At 32.5% G+C, this 19,772-nt stretch overlaps 2 protein-coding genes across 2 annotated transcripts; both read left to right on the forward strand.

Annotated features, from left to right (window-relative positions):
- The first annotated feature begins 506 nt into the window (after window positions 1-506).
- Window positions 507-11,410, forward strand: Reg-5 (Rhythmically expressed gene 5). Its single transcript, XM_018445796.1, has 4 exons — window positions 507-811; window positions 6,426-6,597; window positions 6,859-6,948; window positions 10,163-11,410. The coding sequence occupies exons 1-4, from the start codon at window positions 689-691 to the stop codon at window positions 10,573-10,575; spliced, it is 798 nt and encodes a 265-aa protein (XP_018301298.1). The 5' UTR covers window positions 507-688; the 3' UTR covers window positions 10,576-11,410.
- A 2,584-nt stretch (window positions 11,411-13,994) lies between these two features.
- Window positions 13,995-19,414, forward strand: flr (actin-interacting protein 1 flr). Its single transcript, XM_018445832.1, has 13 exons — window positions 13,995-14,212; window positions 15,804-15,925; window positions 16,008-16,098; window positions 16,367-16,514; window positions 16,621-16,788; window positions 16,881-17,049; window positions 17,148-17,276; window positions 17,369-17,473; window positions 17,584-17,904; window positions 18,138-18,257; window positions 18,335-18,493; window positions 19,019-19,169; window positions 19,232-19,414. Exons 1-13 carry the CDS (start codon window positions 14,050-14,052, stop codon window positions 19,339-19,341), a joined length of 1,956 nt encoding a protein of 651 aa, XP_018301334.1. The 5' UTR covers window positions 13,995-14,049; the 3' UTR covers window positions 19,342-19,414.
- Window positions 19,415-19,772: the final 358 nt, after the last annotated feature.

The raw sequence follows: 19,772 nt of genomic DNA on the forward strand, positions 1-19,772 counted from the left end.
TCTTTACAAACGTCTTTCGACGTTATCCTAATCTCTGAGCATATAAAAACCCCGCGGAAACATCAATAAAAGATATTCCGTCGAAATTTTTTCTGGCATTGCTAGAAAAAAGATGTATCTACGGATCGTTAAATCGTGCAAAGCAGCGTATCTAATAGACAATTTACGGCACCAATAAATCTTCATCTTATCCCATCAGCCTACGTCGTGAAAGAGAATCTCAAGCTTTCTTCAATTTAGTGTGCTTGTCTTGCGCAGGAATTTCGGTGTGGCGCGTCGAATGAAATTAAGGAATGCCTTCTTCTTTTTTTTTTCGAACTCCCGCATATTTGCGTCGCGTCAGCGTGATTTCCTAGAGCGCGTAAATACGTTCCGGATCCCGTGGACTCCGCTCCTCGTACTGACGTATGTACGAAATCCGGATAGATGGACAAAGTGGGGGCACTCAGAGACGCGTGGTCGCCACTGGATGTGCGAGGCAACATAAAACGAAGCGGCAAACGAGATAGGGACTCAGTATACACGAGACGATCGATCGCAGCACGATCCTGTGACGAGAACGAGATTGAGCTTGTTATTGATTGTTTATCGTGACGGCGACAATTGCACCTGTGACTGCACGTGCCGGCGTGAAGCGAGTGTCGCGACGTGGAGAACGAACGGAAAACGGAAAAGGAGAACGAGCATAATGATGATCAGCGGGATTTCCATCTCGAAGATTGCTACCTGCATTCTACTTGGATGCTGCGTGATGCTGCGAGTCACCGGCTCAGCGATACCGATGTGGGAATTTCTTTCGAGAGATGAGAAAGTGAGTACGGATCATCCCTCTGTCGATTCTGCTAATTATGCCGATACTAGTTTGGCGTAAAAGATTTATCGTTTTTTTTTATTAAATTCTGCTTTGAGTGAAGCTATTCAGCATTTTAAAGCATTGCTTTAAGTGAAGTCACTGATTTTGTTAAAGTTATCTGATCTTTTTAATTGCTTTAAATGAAGCTACATATCTGATTTTTTAAAATATTTTAAGTAAGATTTTCAAGTAAAAGTTCGAAAAACTTCTCAAGCAAGAAAATTTTATTAGACTGTACGATACTGATTATTTTAACTGATGAACATTGCTCCGAAATTATGCAATTTGTTTCTATCTTTATTTGATAAATATGAAAAATAATTTACATCAATTTAATATTATTCGGGTAATAAGTAAAAGTATATTCGTATAATAAATGAACACATACTATTTCAAATTTAATGATTATTTACAATGATTGATTCTATAAATGCGAAAATGTAAAAAGTACATAGAGATGCGTAAAAATGTGAAAGATATAAGAAAGAAAACACTTATAGTTATATAGTGTGTAAAAGAATACTTTTGCGCATTCTATTTCCTTTGGAATAAAATTTTACACAAAAGAGAAAGATATTACTTACCGCTGTTCCCGTCAGAATATATTGCAGTCTTATTTGTATAACGAAGAAAACATTCTTTCAACGTCTCTCTTCTTTACAAATTATTTAAAGAAAGATATAAGCACAAAAATACTTATTTTTCGCCATAACTTCATTTCCGTCCATCCAAGTTTTTTTATCTTCAAAATTGTAGCCGCTAAACTTCTTTCACTTATAGTTTCGCATGAAACCGTGAGAGATGCAAATATCTCTTCGTGATATCAACTATTCAGTGGACTTTCACCGAACAATCGAGTGTATCCGATGCAAGTGCGTTGCATCTGAATCACGTGTTGGGCGTATTCGGTGTTGCTGCGATTTGTATTATAGGTACTTCCACGATTTTCTCAGTGATGAGTCAATAAACTAGGATATCTATTTACAAATTTAACATGAGTTCGATGAATATCTTAGAATATCGTGCGTATAATTCGTTGAAAACATTATTTATAATAATTTGATTAGGATTTAAAAAGATAACTGATTTTATTACTTTATACTTATTGCTTACTTAGCTCTTACACGGAGAATAATCAAGATTGATTTGTTTGAGTTTATCTTAACCCTTGAACACCACTCTATTTTCGCCACCTAATTTTACCACACATGGGTTACGATAACCCTGGAGTCTTCTTTTGCTTTTATCCCGGGATCTAATGCATCAATTTTAACTTTTTTTTTTAATTGATGAACAACAGTAAGGAAAAAGAATATATAGATAAGAATATCATAAAACTTCCGGTAACCAAGATATTTTGAAAAAAAAAGAAGAAAGTAATTTCAAAATTAAACAAAAATCGTTGTTTTTTCAAACGGACTGGATTACCGTAACCCAGTGTGGTGTTCAAGGGTTAATACAAGCATATACTCTCGGTTGTTCTAAATAATCTAAATTTTCAGTGTCCTAAAATTTTACGAAACGATATGTCGGAATGATTTATTTAATTTTCTTTAGGTCTATTTCTATCCTCATTTTCCTTATATTATAAATATTTTCTTATGCTTTAAATAACGAATTCCTGAATAACAATGTTCACAATTTTTATAATTAATGATGAACAGCGATCTTATTTTAAAGTTTTTAAGTTTTGATTGTTTTAAACATTTTTCAAAAATAAATATTATAATATTGGTTTATTATTAGATGTGATATATATTTAAATAAACTTGATGATTTAAGAGTTTTAAAAAGAAAATAATTTTTAATTTTCTCAAAGAAAATTTTTTAAAAAAAGAGTAGATTACTTTAATTGAAATAATTTAATTAAAAGAAAGACACGTAACTGCTGATTCCATTATATCTCAAGTTCCTTGCTAAGCAGTGACTCCTTTATTCTGTAATTATTTATGATTCTAGTTATAAATACACTCATTTGTTCTGACGCTTTTTGTTAATAATAAAGTCCTCGAAATAAGTGTTACCAAATATGAGTGCATTTTGATTTGATTTTATATGACCTGAGATTATAATGATAATGAATAAGTCATTATAATAATAATCATATAGTAAATAAATTTTTTCAGTAGCTTGTAAATGAAATTGAGATATTATGTGTTTAATATTTTCATTTTAATATCCGACTATCAGAAAATATATTCTGCCAAATACAATAGACGGTTGAAGATTTATCCACGAACGATTATTTTTGGTTTTATATTCGCAACATTTCTCCTGTTCTACAAAAGCGCCTCGTTTATATAAAAATTTAATATAATGTTCAATATTTAAATCTATTATCGTTTCGTTGTTAAAGATGATCAAAATTGTGATCGAAACCTCTGTAATTATCAATTATTGTTAATAATATGCACAAGTTTTACACAACATTATCAAATGTCGGTTTATATTATTGGCTTGCATTTTTTATTTATTTCTTTGAAACCTCTTATCACTATATATTATTTTACACTAAATATATTATTTTAATTGATAAAAGAGGAAAGAGAGAAAGAGAAAGAGAGAGAGAGAATTATTTTGAAATCATATAATTCGTTTTAACCTTATTTGACAAATACCGAATCATTATAGCAATCTAACACTTTGTTTATTACTATCATAAATCTTTTGATAATAGTTTAGCGAATAGTTTCGAATGACACGTTCAGTATTGTGGAGTTGTAGAAATCAGGAGTTTTGTTTTAATCTCGAACTGCTCGATGTTATCAATCAATAGCCGGATGCTTGCGATTTTACACTCGAATCGCATTCTTTATCTCAAAGCCCTGTTTCCCATGGAATGTCTTTAGTGCAGCGTTAACTGACGACGGACAATTGTAAAAATCTAAAGATTATCGCGATTATAACGATCTGTTACCGGGAAGATAATTACACTGACTGTTAATCGTCACCATGACACGATAATTGCATGGATTCTCATCTTACAAGGCAATGAATGTATAGAAGGCCATAAATTAGTTAAAATTCGATGCATATCAGAATTAATATTTATGATTGATATTTATTTTTATGGACTATGTTTATTGGACTATCGAATTGGAAGATATAGATAATCTTTTAATTAAATTAATATAAAGAATACGTAAATTTTTAATTTCTTTAGATTTATTTTTATTTAACGATATTTATCACAAATTGCATGTGTGTGTGCTCTAAAGTTAAAAATAGAATGCAGTGTGTATAGAACCTTAATTGGCGAACGCGGACTAAGGTTGAATTACCGTCAGTCATTGAAAGTGCTTCGTACTCTTGGCCAAGGCTATGCACGCGGTATTTCGCGGCTGTATATACCGGATTAAATGTGTGCATGTAATACTCCTGAAGCAAGTAAAAGCGATCGCACGAGTAAGTGCTGAGTTGAAGTTCAAGAGCAGTGCAGCGTATCTAGGATCAGTTTCTCGATGGAGCTCGGGTCAATGTACGAATTAAAAATCGATTTCAGAGATGAATAAAAGCATGTTGCACCACAAGTAAAAAAAATTTAGCGTAATATTTTTAAACAATTGTGGTGACAATAAATATCTATTTAAGATTAAAATAACTTAAATTATTGGCAAATATGTAAATTCTGAGTAATTAAAAAAAATGTTTTGCAATTAAAATATGTATTTTTTTCTCATGTATTTTAAATTACATTTTCAAATTTCAAATAGTTATGTATATATCAGAAACACTTGTTAAGACTTATTCAAAGTAATTCTTTCTCTTTTTCTTTTCAATTATTCAGACTTTAAATATTTAAATTTTAAACAGTTCTTAAAAATGATATGTGATTCAATTATACGTGTATGCTTTTCTATAATTAGCTTAATTATTTGATGGACGCGAAATACAAATATTGCTGTTTCCAAATGTAAAAGCGTATCTCTCTAGCGTAACAACATATGTAGTCATTGTCTTTCCGCACTAATTCGCGTATAGCTAGAATCCCGCTCATCTCTGCTTTCTCTTAGTTTCCGGAATCGCAGGAAACGGGACGATAATTTATCACTGACCACATACCTAAGGTATTAATCTGCAATTGCAACAATAATTGCATTGCAGGAAAGACGAGATAAAGGATGCTGTCTTGTTCTTTTCTCTGTGACTTTTAATTTACTGTTTTAAATATTTAATAATCACATTTATAATTAGCTATGAAAATATTTAAGGAATTTTTCAGTATTCGTAGGCCATTTTTATATCAAAATTGTCATAAGTATAAATACCTTAAGATACTAATACGACTCTGTAGCCAGTATTCATAGTCCATTCTTATTTTGAGACTGTCTTAATTAATGTCTTAAGATGCTAATATAGTTCTTTGATTGGTTCATAATATCTTAAGACAGTATTTGAAACGATCTTAAATATAAGAACCGACTACAAATACCAGTCTATGGTCAATTCATGATATCTTAAAATAGTACTTAAGATGGTCTTGAATATAAGTAAGAACCAACTGTGAATACCTAACACATGATTAAAAAATTGAAAAAGTTTTCAAAATCTATGATGTCTTTAAATCTAACATTTTATAAACATTTCAAATCTTTTTAAAAGCATACTGAAAAAAAATAGATACTAAATTTTAATAAATATTTATTTAAATAGCACTAACAAAAAATATTTACTAAATATGAAGATGATTTGATAGTAAAAATTTTTATTAATTTTTTTAAAAATCAGTAATTATTATTTTTTTATTGAGTAAATATTTATTTATTGTAAATAAATGTTTATAGTTAGCGCTATTGAAAACAAATACGTATTAAAATTTAATACATTTTTTTCTTAGCGCGTTTTTAAATTCCTTTTTAGCCACAAATGTATGTCAAGTGTAATCTCGCAGATGGATTGGTTCGTTTAATTTGTAAAATATATCCACAAGAAACGTGGGCTCGCCAAGAAGTGTGTCGAAATGTGCGCGTGACACGAGAATAATAGACCGATAGAATCGTAAAAAGACTGCCGCGGGATATGAGAACGTCGTTACAGAAGATTTATTTCATTAGAAATTCTAAGATCGGATGTGCGCGTCATCGGACCGAGCCGCAGAAGGACTCCGTTGTGTGGACATCGTTCTCGTTATCGCGTCGCCACCGAGCGCAAGAACGGCGACCGTTTCTCGCGACCGGCGCGATTCGTACCGGCGAAAAGACGACGGTATCGCGCAATCCGATACGTGATGTATGGGACGTCGTATTGTGCATACATATTTATCGGTTTTAACTGTCGGTTCCGTCGCCGGCGTTACACATTGCCGAGTTTCACCAGACGCGGTCAGAATGCGGTGCGCGCGATATGGTTCACCTTATGGATTTCTGACGTTAAAGACGGAACGTAAATGTCGTACTGTCAAAGATAAACGAGGAAAGATATCGAGGAAGCTCCGCGTGCTTTCATTATTTTATTTAATTCCTCTCACGAAGTAATCGACGTGTCGCGCATTTGCTCTTCGTAAACGTAAGGGATCAATGGCCATCTCATGCCATCTCATGCTCTAAATAGACCTGCTCCTTTCTCGTTTTAGATGAGTCACCTGTACGGACTATTCAGCAAACAAGTGGCACGGTTTTGCGCTGATTCCTCGAGGCCGGATTGCAATAAGAACCTGCTCGTAACCGGCATACGGAGCCTCGCCAGCATGGACGACAACGTCCTCGACAGGTTGGACCCCTATCAACGTGGCGCGAAGGAAATGAGTAAGGAAACGTTCTGTAATATTTGGTCTGTTCTTTTTGGCTGAACTTTTGCAACAGTTCATCTTTCTTCCTCTTCTTTCCTCCTGGAGAGAAAAGGAAGAAAGATTAACTGATGCAAATTTCAGCCAAAAAGAACAGGCCTATTGAGAAGAGATTTCCTGTTTATTCGATCGAGTAAATATACAAATGAACTTCGAGAGAATGCCGGCCTTGACACTTTAACGACCTCGTACTTAAATTACTGTAATGTCCTATTTTTAGTTTGGCACGCCATGGTGGGAAGCAACAGATTCGCATCAAGAATCAGCCACGAAACCGAGGAGTCTTACTTCACGACCGTAGCCGATTTAGGTAAGTGTACCAGAATTTATCGAAATAATCGCTCTTTTATTATCGACAATAATCAATCAAGAATAGTTGAAACATGAAACTATATATAAAATATTATTGGCTACTATAGTCTTTAGAGATATCTATGGAGATCGAAATAGATTATATTGTATGATATAGAAATGGGAAATAAAAAGGATATTCATAGAAGAAGAAAGTCAATGAAGTTTGAGGAGTAGAATAAGTTAGGATATCAAAATAAAAATCTTGTTTTACAAATTTATTTAGCATTTTGTTGAAAATAATAAAAAAAAGAATTAGTTACGTATCTTTACACATATTTATTATTTTATCTAATGTCTATATTTGAAATAATCAAAACTTCAATTATACGAGAGAGAATTATTATCGTATGATTTCATTTATATATATATAGATAAAATAAATATTTTCATAATTTAGAAGAAACATAAAATTTCAATAAAATTCAATAAAAATCATCACTTAGTGCAATATTTTTTTCTTAACCGCTTATATTATACAAAATTGCAAAGCTTTAGTTGCGTGTACATGCCATTGTAATAAGATAATGCGATAAAAGGAAGTGCTCTCTGCGTTAGCTTATTCGAAAAAAACATTTCGCAAATTTGTTTCTTCCTTGTTTCGGTGATCTCTCCGCGATCGCGGTCTCGCTGACGGAAACACGTCGTACCTCGAGAAAGTTTTAGTCGCGGTTTCGATCCCGTGTTCGCGCTCCTAGAAAGTCTTTTTTTCTCCCTTAACGATATTGCGCCCGATAAACAGCAAATCCTTGCTGATTGTCACTGATCACGCACTTTCTCCCTTCTTTTTTAAAAAAAAGGAAAGAATCATACGGTCCATTGCACTGATCCAAACTGATTCTCTGATATTATTGAAGTCGTATTACATTCGTCAACTACAAATCAACTAGTTACTAGATCAAATCACGAGTGCTTGTTGTTCTTTAAATTTAAACTTTTTTCGATAGAAATAATTTAAAAAATAGATAATTCTTAAATTTAAATACAATAATAATGGTTCTAAAAAATATAAATAAAAAAAGAAGGATGCTTTTAAGAACTTATAATAGTCATTCGTATGTTAAAATTTTTTTATTAAAAACGTTTGTACTTGAATATAATAAATTTTAACACACATGAATAACAGGCTCTTAAAGGCATCCCGCTTCTTTGATTTAAATTTAAATGTAAAACAATTTAACAATATAATATGATGAGAAATAGGTCCGATAAGAATAAATCTAATTAAAACAGTTTAAATTGATTGCAACCCTTTGATCTAAATAATAGTTACAAAAATTACAGTTTTACATTGTTTTATAACAATATTAATTTCAATATTAAATATCTGATAAATATCACATAATCTAATTCACATATAGGAAAATAGACGTTTGAGAAATATCTTTGGAGAATTTTATTAATTCATCATTCGACAATCTATTGACAGTCTGACAATCCTTGCATGTAACGAGCTTTTGATAGATAGTGGACAGATCGCGAAAGGAGGTCACTTTTTTCAATGTCTACGATGAGAAGTCCCAGCGCGGGGGCGCACTACGGTGGCTTTCACATTTTCTCTGTTGGCCCATATATACATGCGTACGCTAATGATGCATCGACACGCGATGAAAGCTGCAAGCGTTGCACGCCCGTGATTTCAGGCGTTTACCGATCAATTATCGTGTTAGAAATCTAGCGAAATAGAAAAGGGACTTCTATACGCTGTCCATCGATCCCGTTTAACGGGAAGGAACAGAAAATACGATGTTCTTACCGTTATACGTCATTAGTTTTTTCATGAAATCAATCGCAATTATGTTGTACATTTCATGGTAGAGAAATTTATAACTGTACAGTTCTTCTTTCGCTGGTCGAAGATACACACGCAAATATGTACACACGGCACTCATCCATCGCGAGGGCAAATTCCTGCACGTTTACCTCGCGAAGTCCTTGTAGCCTACAAATTGACGGCATTCAACTAGCTGTCGGAAGCGAAGAGAACACGAACTGACGTACAGATATTGGATTTTAAATTATCATAATGCGGAGGTCGTACATACCTCTAGAAACAACCACGTGTGCGGGACGATAAAATAGAGGCCGTTGATCCAAAATAATCTTCGCCCGCGAAGAATTACAAACGTACCTATCTTATTCTCCTTTCATGGATTGGAATACTCGGTACCGCTCTTTTTCTATCATACCAAAATAAAAACGCCCACAACTAAAAACCGATAGCGAAGATAAGATCTAAGAAAGTCTGTTCCCGAAAATCGATAATTATTATTATAGTTGTAACAAGAGACAACTAATAATATTATACATATAATCATATGCAATGTGTTAAAGATCGTAACTTATTACTATACTATTACTATAACAATAATTAATTTAATACATATGCAAGTTTTACTCACGAAATATCAAGAATTTGACAATGAATTAAGAATCTGATTCTGTAATTGTCGAAGATATTGCAATTGATCCCAGACATATAAATCCGATTCTTACACTCTACGCACACATACTGTTAAATATTAGAGAAACAATGGTAACTCAATTCCTTGAGTTAAATAACAATGGGTACTTCCCATTTGATGACATTCAGTGAGCAACGAAGATAGAAGGACACTTGTAACGACTTGTGTCACCAAATGGAAAGTACTCGATTTGTATTTTTAACTTCTATGTGTCACAATGTAAATCAATCCATTTCTGTGGTTTCAAAGTAAATAACGTCCATATTAACGTATACACTTAATAAATAATAAATTTAATTTAATTTAATAATAAATAAATAAATTTCTTGAGTTAAATTGTTTACATCCTTTGTTTTAACTAAATTAATAGGACATTAAATAGGAGCAGTAACGACTTATAGAAATGACTTAAAAAACTCAGATTGGGTATAATTTGACATTATTGAATTTAATAGTGTAATTTAACTTCTGCGTAAAGCCATCGTGATTATGAAATTTGTGGTACGCTCGTACAGCTTTAACGAGTGAATCTTAATGAAGTACGGACAAGGATTTCGCTTCGAAGACACATGGCATGTACTTCCCGGTATCTATTGCGCCTGTATAATGAACCTGTTACTTAATCCTTGGCGATTATAAACCAACGTCAATTTCGAAGTCACGCCGACGCATTGGTTTAATTCCATCTCTTTCTTTTTCTTCTTGCAGCGAACAGCGGTAGTGAGACGAACGGCCTCGGTGAGGAGACCGTGGCGAACGGAGATTACATCCAGTCATCGGAGTCCAGCAGACCGTATCTTTCGGGACCGATGGTGATACGGGTCTATCCGGACGGCCGACCGGTTCCGGAGGACCAGAAGCGCCCGTTGCCGAAGGACGAGGACGCGGATGAGCTCAGATATTCCCGTCTGCCGTCCATCGAAGAGATCGAAGCTAAGAGCGGTAGCAAGTTCTATGGAAAACGCACGATCGAGCCGTCGATGCTAAAGAGGAGGATGTCCTTCATCGCCGATGACAAGAATTATCGGCGATCGCAAGCGTTGCGTCTTCGCCATCCGTTGCCCTATGAAGGAACGATGTTTCGGGACGCGTTGAACGAACGTAGAGTGCATTACTATTGAAAAGATGTCTCGTGTGTCTCCTATATGATACGAGATACTTCCCGCAGAGCGGATGCACCGTTTCATGATAATGAGATTTTTCGAAAAATAAATCGCCATCAAGATTCTGCGGAAAGACAGATGACAACAACCACGTCTATTATCACAGACATGGAAAACATCTCGGGGAAAGTTGAAGATACAAGCGGTACCAGTTGTGGTCGCGTTGTGGACGACGTAATAATAATCAGCTATAATTACTAATTCATCGCGCATTCTAATTTATCTGATATCGTTGTTGCAATCAATACGAAAGAGGAATCATCGTACACTGTTTTTCGAAATCTCCGCACTGTCGAATATTATCTATTATTGGAATGAGAGATACGGAGCATGGAATGTGACTGAGGAACTTCATATGAAATAAGAGTTCACGATTTGAACTACGTGAATTGAAAGAATTCACGGCTCATAAATTCTTTCGAATTGCATAAATTGGAAACTTGACGATTGGTCGGTAATTAAATTCCTACATACAAACGCCGACAGGAATACATGTATATATTCGTATACGCAGTCTGAATAACACTCGCAAAATCCGACCATGAATATCATTCGAGTTCCACTTATTTAATTTCATTCATTTATTATATGTAGTATTTATTTAATACTCAATGTGATTGTCATATATGGCTCATACAGAAAACTTCGGCAAAAAATATCGATGAAATCGTATATTAATTATCCTAGGTTGTGATGAGCTATTAAAATCTTAAATCCTCGAAACTGTTAACGCAAAACATCACGTATTATTTATTTCAATCAATTATTTAAATCAATTTGTATTCTTCAACAAAACAGCAATTTTTATCAATTCTCTTATATTTTGTTTTCATAAATTTAATATACGTATTATTTCTCTTCGATATATATGCGCCATTATTAGTCGCATAAAGGAACTAATGTACCTCGCTAAAAAATACTGTATTTTACATATGTTATCAATATCGTCAATAATCGTTGAATATTACATACGTCATTCGTTTTAACGCATAATAATGTGCCAGTTTGCTAAAATTTATTGCTTTTGAAAATTTCTACAACTAACTGCACAAATATATATTTGTATTTAGACAATTGTAATACTCAATGAATTACATCAATTGAATTTTCACGCAAATCGTTCGCGTGAACAAGTAATAACATATTTAAAAAATCTACATTACGTATATATTTTTACGTGACGATTACTATTGATTATTATATCTATACGTATTCACTTTCGTTTTGTAAATACTTGAGACATTTGCCACTATTAACTTTAAGTACATGTCAATAAGATAGAACTAAAGTGTGATAAAATATAGAACATGTAATATATATTCGAAAGGCGAGATTAATGAGATTATAATGTGATAAAGTAAAATTAACGCGATGCATATAATATATGTATAAATATCTACATATGCATACACATCATACGCACGAAACACTCTTATTACAGAAATTTATATAAGGAAAAACTTTTTGTTCAAAGATGATAAAATTGTATGCTACAATGATTATTTTTTAATGTGTTGCTGCTATAAGCTCAAGCATTTTGCTGTTTCGTAATTATCATTTTGGTACATTATTTTAATGGATTAATAGTTGTCTATTTAAATCAGCAGCTTATCCAAAAGTTGAAGTGATCAACTTGGCTTTCATTTTTTATATTTTTAAATGAATATTTTAGATTAATAAGTCAGATGGTTAAATGTCTATTATTTTAGCTTTTCCACAATTCCTTTTATTAATTTAGACTACAAATTCTATACATACATATATTATAGCAAATGTGTGCATGGTGTGCATGTCATTATACGACTGCACATGTATGAGTGAATAAATTATTAAGACTATATATGTATACGAAAACACTGCGGATATAGATTTAACGTAATATTATTTTAGATCTTGTGGTGATAATATTTTATATAGTAAATATTATATAAAAAAGATAGTTATATCAAATATGTATTAGAATAAGTGAAATGACTAGAGAGAGATGATTATTATAGAGAGGAGTTGCGTTTCATTACTTTTTTGCTTTGAAAATTGTATGAAAACGTATATTGATATATATCAAACCAATATATTAATAGATACATATTACGATTAATTTACACACTAAAACAGTTTTAATTTATCCACATTCGTTCAACATGTTCTGTATGACACACAAAAAAGTAATAATACAATATAAAAGATGTATTCAATAAAGTACATTATAAAGATTATGATGTGTTCACCAAGTTTCTTGTAGTGCCTCGTTTAATACGCTAACAACATTGAAAAATGAACATATCTATACCAAATTTTTACTGAAGACAGTTCAATATACATATATAGTGTACAATAAATCTATATGAAAGACCTATGAAAATCTATTGCATAGGTTTTTCGAAAATAATCTTAACTGTTTTATGTATAAAACTTTCAATCGATTAAAAGTATAATTAAAACAAATAGATTTATATATGTATATATATATGTATATATAAGAAAGGTATATTAAAAAAATAATTAAAATAATACACAGATCGAAATTACTAAATCTTCTTGTCTAAATTCGTTTCCTCTTTGTTTTATATTACATTTTCTTTGCATTTTCCATAATTTAATGTAATTTCCCTATAGGCGCATAATATTCTAAGAATATGCTTAAAATATTAAATAATATTATGCGCCGGCCTATAGAGTTAAAATAAGTATATGTATATTTAAATACTTATTTTTAAAAAAGCCGAAAAAGAAAAAATATGTAAAAAATAAATCAAGGCCTCGTGTGTATCTTTTTTTTTAAATTTTCCTGTTTTTACGTTTTTTCCGTCTGTATTACCGACTAAATCACAATTTTTGTATAACAAATACTTTTTTCTCTTTCACAGATTCGAAAATCCTTTTCCAGGACTAAAGAATACACATTAATACGTGTTTGTGAGATCTAATTTATGCCGAAAATGACAAAAAATTTCGAAATTGAAATCTTAAGAAAAATTTTTTGTCGTTCTCGGCATAAACTCCACTTCACAAACGCGTATTAATGTGTATACTTTAATCCTGGAAAAGGATTTTTAAATCTGTGAAAGAGGAAAAAAATGTTATACAAAAATTACGATTTAGTCGGTAATACAGACTTGCCGCGCGGCAAGTGTTTCCGCGTCCAGTGTGCAGGAACCATTAAAGCCGTTTTGCATTGCGATTTTCTCAATATTTTAGCTGCAATTTGGTTTAACAGAAATTCGTCTCCAACAGATGTCTCCACGTGTCTCTTGCTGACTCTCGTGCACGCTTCAGCTATAGGCGCGTCTAGCAATACCTTTGTTCATGTTTCAACCAAATAAGGCGAAGGGTGGAACAAGTATTTTGCACGTGAGTGTGCGTGCATGCAGCGCGTGCGTATTTCTGTATGCATGTATGCGTGTGTGTATGTGACTGTTGTGTGTGGTGTGTATGTTGTGTGCGAAAGGTGGGTGCTGTCGCGGAGCTATCACACGTAGGCTGTCGTGGACGTCGCATCCTCACGTCAAACACCAGATTCTCTCGCTCGGTCTAGTTAGATATCGTTGGGCGTGCAGAGGCACAGGGTTCACCGACGGAATGTCGTACGAAACGAGTAAGTCGCGATACCTGAACGCGTTACCTTTGCTTTTATGTACCGGTATACTGTACTGTACTGTACCGTTTTGCTACATGAAATATCTTCCTCTCAGTTTTTCCGGTTTGCTTATCTCCGGTCGGATCACGAGGCGTTGCGACGTACCGAGACGACGAAAGAAGGCTCCTCTACGATTTTACACATCTCTTGCGTTTGACCGCGTAAATCACGAATTATCTCGCTCGATTCTTGCTTCACTCAAATTCGAAGCGTTGTCACACATGTGCCGTGTCAGTCGTGTGTGACACGATACGCCGGACGCACGGCTGATGTCAATGTGCGTATACAGGGTGCTCAAAAGCTATTGGCGTTCTTACTCCAAAGATTCCTTCTAGGTGATTTGGAGTAGATGTTCCGTTTAGCGAGAATATCATGATCGGAGTCTATCGTCGTGATGAAAGGAATGAAAATTTAAATGTACTTAGTGCCTGAATGCAAAGGAATAATGAAATTATTGTTTAATTTCGAATGGTTTTTGGAGTCTTCATTTTTTAATTTTTTCGTTATTAAAAAATTTGATATTAAAAATTAAGGAATTGTTAAGAAAGATTTGATTCTAATCGAACATTCGTAAAAAGTAAAGAAAAATATGTCAAGACTTTTGATACACCCTGTATATAGTCACGCTAGAAAAAGGAAGACGAATCACAAATATCAAAGTTTGATAAGATTTTAGATAAGATTTATATACTTTATATATATTGTGTTCTCATCAGACTAAAAAAAAACAAAAAAGAACAATTAATTTTTTATAGTAATTATATAGTAATCATTATTAAATATTTATAGTATTTATACTACCAAAAAGTCATCTAATAGTAAATCGTAAATCTTTTGTATTTATCAAGGAAAACATTTGCAGAAGAGAGAAAGAGAGAGATAAAGAATTATTATTATTATTATTATATTCAAAATAATATGCATAACTTAAAATAACTTTTTTTGTAAATTGTTTTATTAATACGCGCATAAAATTCTTTAAACAACATTACTTCTGGAATTATATACCATGATGCAGGATATACTGTATAGCTTGTTAGCGCTCAAAATAATTTGAAATATTAGGAGCTGGACTCATGCCAATGTATCAAGGAAGAGTATTTTGGTTCCAGCACCTGGATGTATTATGCGTTGTTCGCGTGATATTTGATCTCTTTTGCGCGTTTGACAATATTTTCCTGATAAATTTGAAGTCATTTTTATTTAATATTATGAATTCATTTATGAATAGTATATCATATAAATAAACAATTGTAGAGCAATGATATATACACATAATTTTTATGCATAATTTTTTATGAAAAATAATATGGAATATAAAATAATGTGTCTATCATTAAAATGATTATATTTAAAAATTCATCTGTTACACAGTTTTTAAAAAATTTATACATAAATCATATTTTACTGCTTATCTTAGTATTGCAAATTTACAATGTATGCTGATGTGAAATAAATAATTAAAGTTCAGGTTTGGATATTTAATTTTAATTTATTTGAAGATGTTCTTGCTTCTTTATTTTATAGTTTCTGCTTTTTTACATTACAGAATATATATTTGCTGCATTACCGAGGACTCAAAGAGGACAACCTCTTGTATTAGGCGGCGATCCCAAAGGAAAGAATTTTTTATATACCAATGGTAACAGTGTTATCATTAGAAATATTGACGTGAGTTTCTATATTGCAATAAATGCTTACTAATAATAACAGACTAATAACGCACTAATTTATATATCTCGGAACATTGCAGAATCCAGCAATTGCAGATGTTTATACAGAACATTCTTGCCCTGTGAACGTTGCCAAATATTCTCCTAGTGGTTTTTACATAGCTTCAGGAGGTACGTGATATTTTAACTATAATATTTAATTTACCAGGATTTTTAATTACTTGAATATATATGTACATCATCTTTACATAGAAATTATCATCCGTAATAACATGGGGCATAATATTTATTATTCGTAATCTTTGATTATTGTGCATTATCACTTTTTCATCGAGATCTTTATAATACATAGGATGTTTCATGGCACCTGAATTATTTTTCAACTTACATTAAATTTTAATATATGAAGGAATTAATGTAGAGTATAATTTTATTTCAGATCAGTCGGGTAAAGTACGTATTTGGGACACAGTTAACAAGGAGCATATATTAAAAAATGAATTCCATCCTATTGGCGGACCTATCAAAGATATTGCTTGGTCGCCGGATAGTCAGCGCATGGTCGTGGTCGGAGAAGGAAGAGAAAGGTATATTTTGCTCACTAGAATGCGTAGAAGAAGTAAGATATATTATTGAAGAATTAAAATAGATCATTAAAGAAGTAATATTGACATGTTAATAATTTATGTTTAGATTTGGGCATGTCTTTATGGCAGAAACAGGGACGTCGGTGGGTGAGATCTCTGGTCAAAGTAAATCTATCAACTCATGCGATTTTAGACCGGCTAGACCATTTAGATTAATAACTGGAAGTGAAGATAACACTATCGGAATATTCGAAGGCCCTCCATTCAAATTCAAGTATGTACACATATAGGCAAAATTTAATCTATATTCTGTTGAGAGTGAAAATTTTAATTTTTTATGTAATTCATTACATGTCATTTATATAGGATGACAAAGCAAGAGCATACTCGTTTCGTTCAAACTGTACGTTATTCTCCTGACGGCAATCTGTTTGCTTCTGGTGGATTCGATGGGAAAGTGTTTTTGTATAATGGAACAACCTCTGATTTTGTTGGAGAAATAGGATCCCCTGCACATCAAGGTGGAGTCTATGGGGTATGTAATTTAATTCGTTTAATGTAATGTGATGTGACATAAGAATATGACAAATTATTTAAAATAAATATAATTAAACAACACATTTATATTTACAGGTTGCATGGAAGCCTGATAGTAAGCAATTATTAACCGCCTCCGGAGATAAAACCTGTAAACTGTGGGATGTAGAAACGCGTTCTTTAATTACGGAATTTAACATGGGAACGACGGTCGATGATCAACAAGTTCGTAACTTATAAATCAGTTTAAAAATATATGGAAAGGCACAGTATGCAAGTAAATATTTAAAAAAATATTAAAATAATCTGTGTTCCAGGTGAGTTGTCTGTGGCAAGGAAAACATTTATTATCCGTGTCACTTAGCGGCTTCATCAATTATCTTGACGTCGACAATCCCGAGAAGCCTATAAAGATAATAAAAGTAATTCCTGTTCCTATTGATTAATCTCTTTCAAAGTTCTAATTTAACTGTTCTTAATATTCTTTTCATTATATCAGTTTTGATTCAATATTTTTTGTCAATTTTGTCAGGGTCATAACAAACCAATAACGGTGCTAACATTAAGTCCTGATAGAAGTACGATTTATACCGGTTCTCACGATGGCTACATCACTAATTGGAATGCGGAGACAGGTGAAAATGAACGTGTACAAGGGCACGGTCATGGTAATCAAATTAACGGGATGAAGGCTACGGGTAATTTGCTCTATACCGCTGGCATTGACGATACTTTAAGGTCAGTTGATATTGCAACGAATGCATACGCAGAAACCAGTGTGATAAAATTGGATTCGCAACCACGAGGGTTGGATATATATAACGATATAGTTGTGGTGGCTTCGGTTCGACAGGTAGGTCGAATGTCTACAAAGATAATTTTTTTGATTTCTTAAATTTATTTTGTAAATTTAATAAAATATTTAGCAAGCTTAAAATTAACTTAGCTGAAAACGTAGGATAATTTTTTTATGTTATTATAAAACTTGTTAAATATATTTTTAAAAACTATAAGCATCTTTGTAAACATTTTGCACTTATAAATTTTGCGTAATAATGATGTTCTCATCGATACTGTATTTTGTAGATCGCAGTTACACAAGATGGTAAAAAGCTGTCCAGTTTATCAATCGATTATGAGCCATCATGCGTGTCAATTAATCAAGAAATCGGAGATGTAGCTATTGGATCCACATCTGACAATAAAGTTTGTCTGTTATTTATGGTATACGAAAAATGTAAAAAATTGATTCATATGCTATTATCAAGCTTTGTACAATGTAGGTTTATATTTACGAGTTGTCGGACACTACATTAACTCAAAAGACTGAACTAGAACACCTGGGTCCAGTTACGGATGCCTCGTATAGTCCCGATAATAAATATTTAGTTGCCTGTGATGCAAACAGAAAAGTTATACTGTATACTGTACCAGAATATAAGGTAAAGTACTTTATATAAAGGATAATTTAAATTATTTAGATTCAATTATGCATAGTTAAAAATGTAGTTATAAGTCTTGCATGATCGAGTATTTGTTACATGCTATCAGTAATACTATGTTAGAAATGCAAGAATAGCATAATAACACTTAAAATTTTTAATTCAAAAAGTTTTGCTTTTTTAATACCATAATTCAACATGTATAATTGTAATAAAGAGTTAGTAAACTTAACAGAAAATTCTGCCTAAAGCTCTAAATTTAATGGATAAATACTAGCATTTATTCACTAAATTTAATTGTGACGCACTATAACGTTGGGGCAATATTTGCTATGCATAAAGTAATTAAGCATAAAGTAATCATGCTTGTATTAATGAATTAATTGCTATTAATGGCTTGTTATGTGCTTATTGGATTAACAGAGGGTGAGTAGTATAAATGGAACTAAATATCCGTTATACAAATACAGTTTGAAAAGGTCAATTTTAGGATATAAATCTAAATTATTTTGATTTGATTTGCAGCTTGCACATAATAGAGAATGGGGCTTTCACAATGCAAGAGTAAACTCTGTTGCTTGGTCTCCAAACTCTGACATGGTTGCAAGCGGTAGTCTTGACACTACTATCATCATTTGGAGTGTGACACATCCAGCAAAACATACTATCATCAAAAGTGAGTATAGCAAATATCCTTTTATAAATGAATCGCAATTAACAAGCGCATTTATATTTCAGATGCTCATCCTCAGAGTCAGATAACACGCTTAGTTTGGTTGGATGAGGAAACATTAATCTCCGTCGGACAGGACTGCAATACTAAAATATGGCGTATAGAAAAGATATAATTAACTTTTGGAAGAATTTATTGCCACTTCTAAGGAAACTCAGTTTTGGAGGCATTTTATTTATTTCGTAGTCTACAAAAAAAATATTGTATATTATTTTTTAATACAATTCTTGATATATGATTAAAAAATTATATTGCAATGTCTTTTGCACCTTTTGTATCGACTTTATTAGTAGAATAATTCACATCCCATATAACTAAAATTCTACAGCTTTTTCATTGCTGCAGTTTTATTTTTGCATATATATATATATATATATTACATTTTCATTAAGTCACACGACTTATCTAACTTGTCTTTATTAAAACGATATAACAATAACAAGAAAGCGATAACAATTCGAACACTAAAGGTCTTCAGGAACATGATCACACTTTGTACACTTGAAGGGATCCCATGGCCCGTGGCTCGGCAATTCTCGCTATAGC

The sequence above is a fragment of the Mycetomoellerius zeteki genome, unplaced genomic scaffold, assembly GCF_001594055.1.
Source record: "Mycetomoellerius zeteki isolate Tzet28-1 unplaced genomic scaffold, Tzet1.0 scaffold167, whole genome shotgun sequence".
In the NCBI taxonomy this organism is placed as follows: Eukaryota; Metazoa; Arthropoda; class Insecta; order Hymenoptera; family Formicidae; genus Mycetomoellerius; species Mycetomoellerius zeteki.

Bases quoted from the DNA above. Each gene is read 5' to 3' on its own strand.
- Reg-5 (XM_018445796.1), top strand. From the start codon at position 689: ATGATGATCAGCGGGATTTCCATCTCGAAGATTGCTACCTGCATTCTA. The intron at 812-6,425 runs GTGAGTACGGAT...TTCTCGTTTTAG, and splicing joins TTCTTTCGAGAGATGAGAAA to ATGAGTCACCTGTACGGACT. The intron at 6,949-10,162 runs GTAAGTGTACCA...TTCTTCTTGCAG, and splicing joins CACGACCGTAGCCGATTTAG to CGAACAGCGGTAGTGAGACG.
- flr (XM_018445832.1), top strand. From the start codon at position 14,050: ATGTTGTGTGCGAAAGGTGGGTGCTGTCGCGGAGCTATCACACGTAGG. The intron at 17,050-17,147 runs GTATGTAATTTA...TTATATTTACAG, and splicing joins ATCAAGGTGGAGTCTATGGG to GTTGCATGGAAGCCTGATAG. The intron at 17,474-17,583 runs GTAATTCCTGTT...CAATTTTGTCAG, and splicing joins AGCCTATAAAGATAATAAAA to GGTCATAACAAACCAATAAC.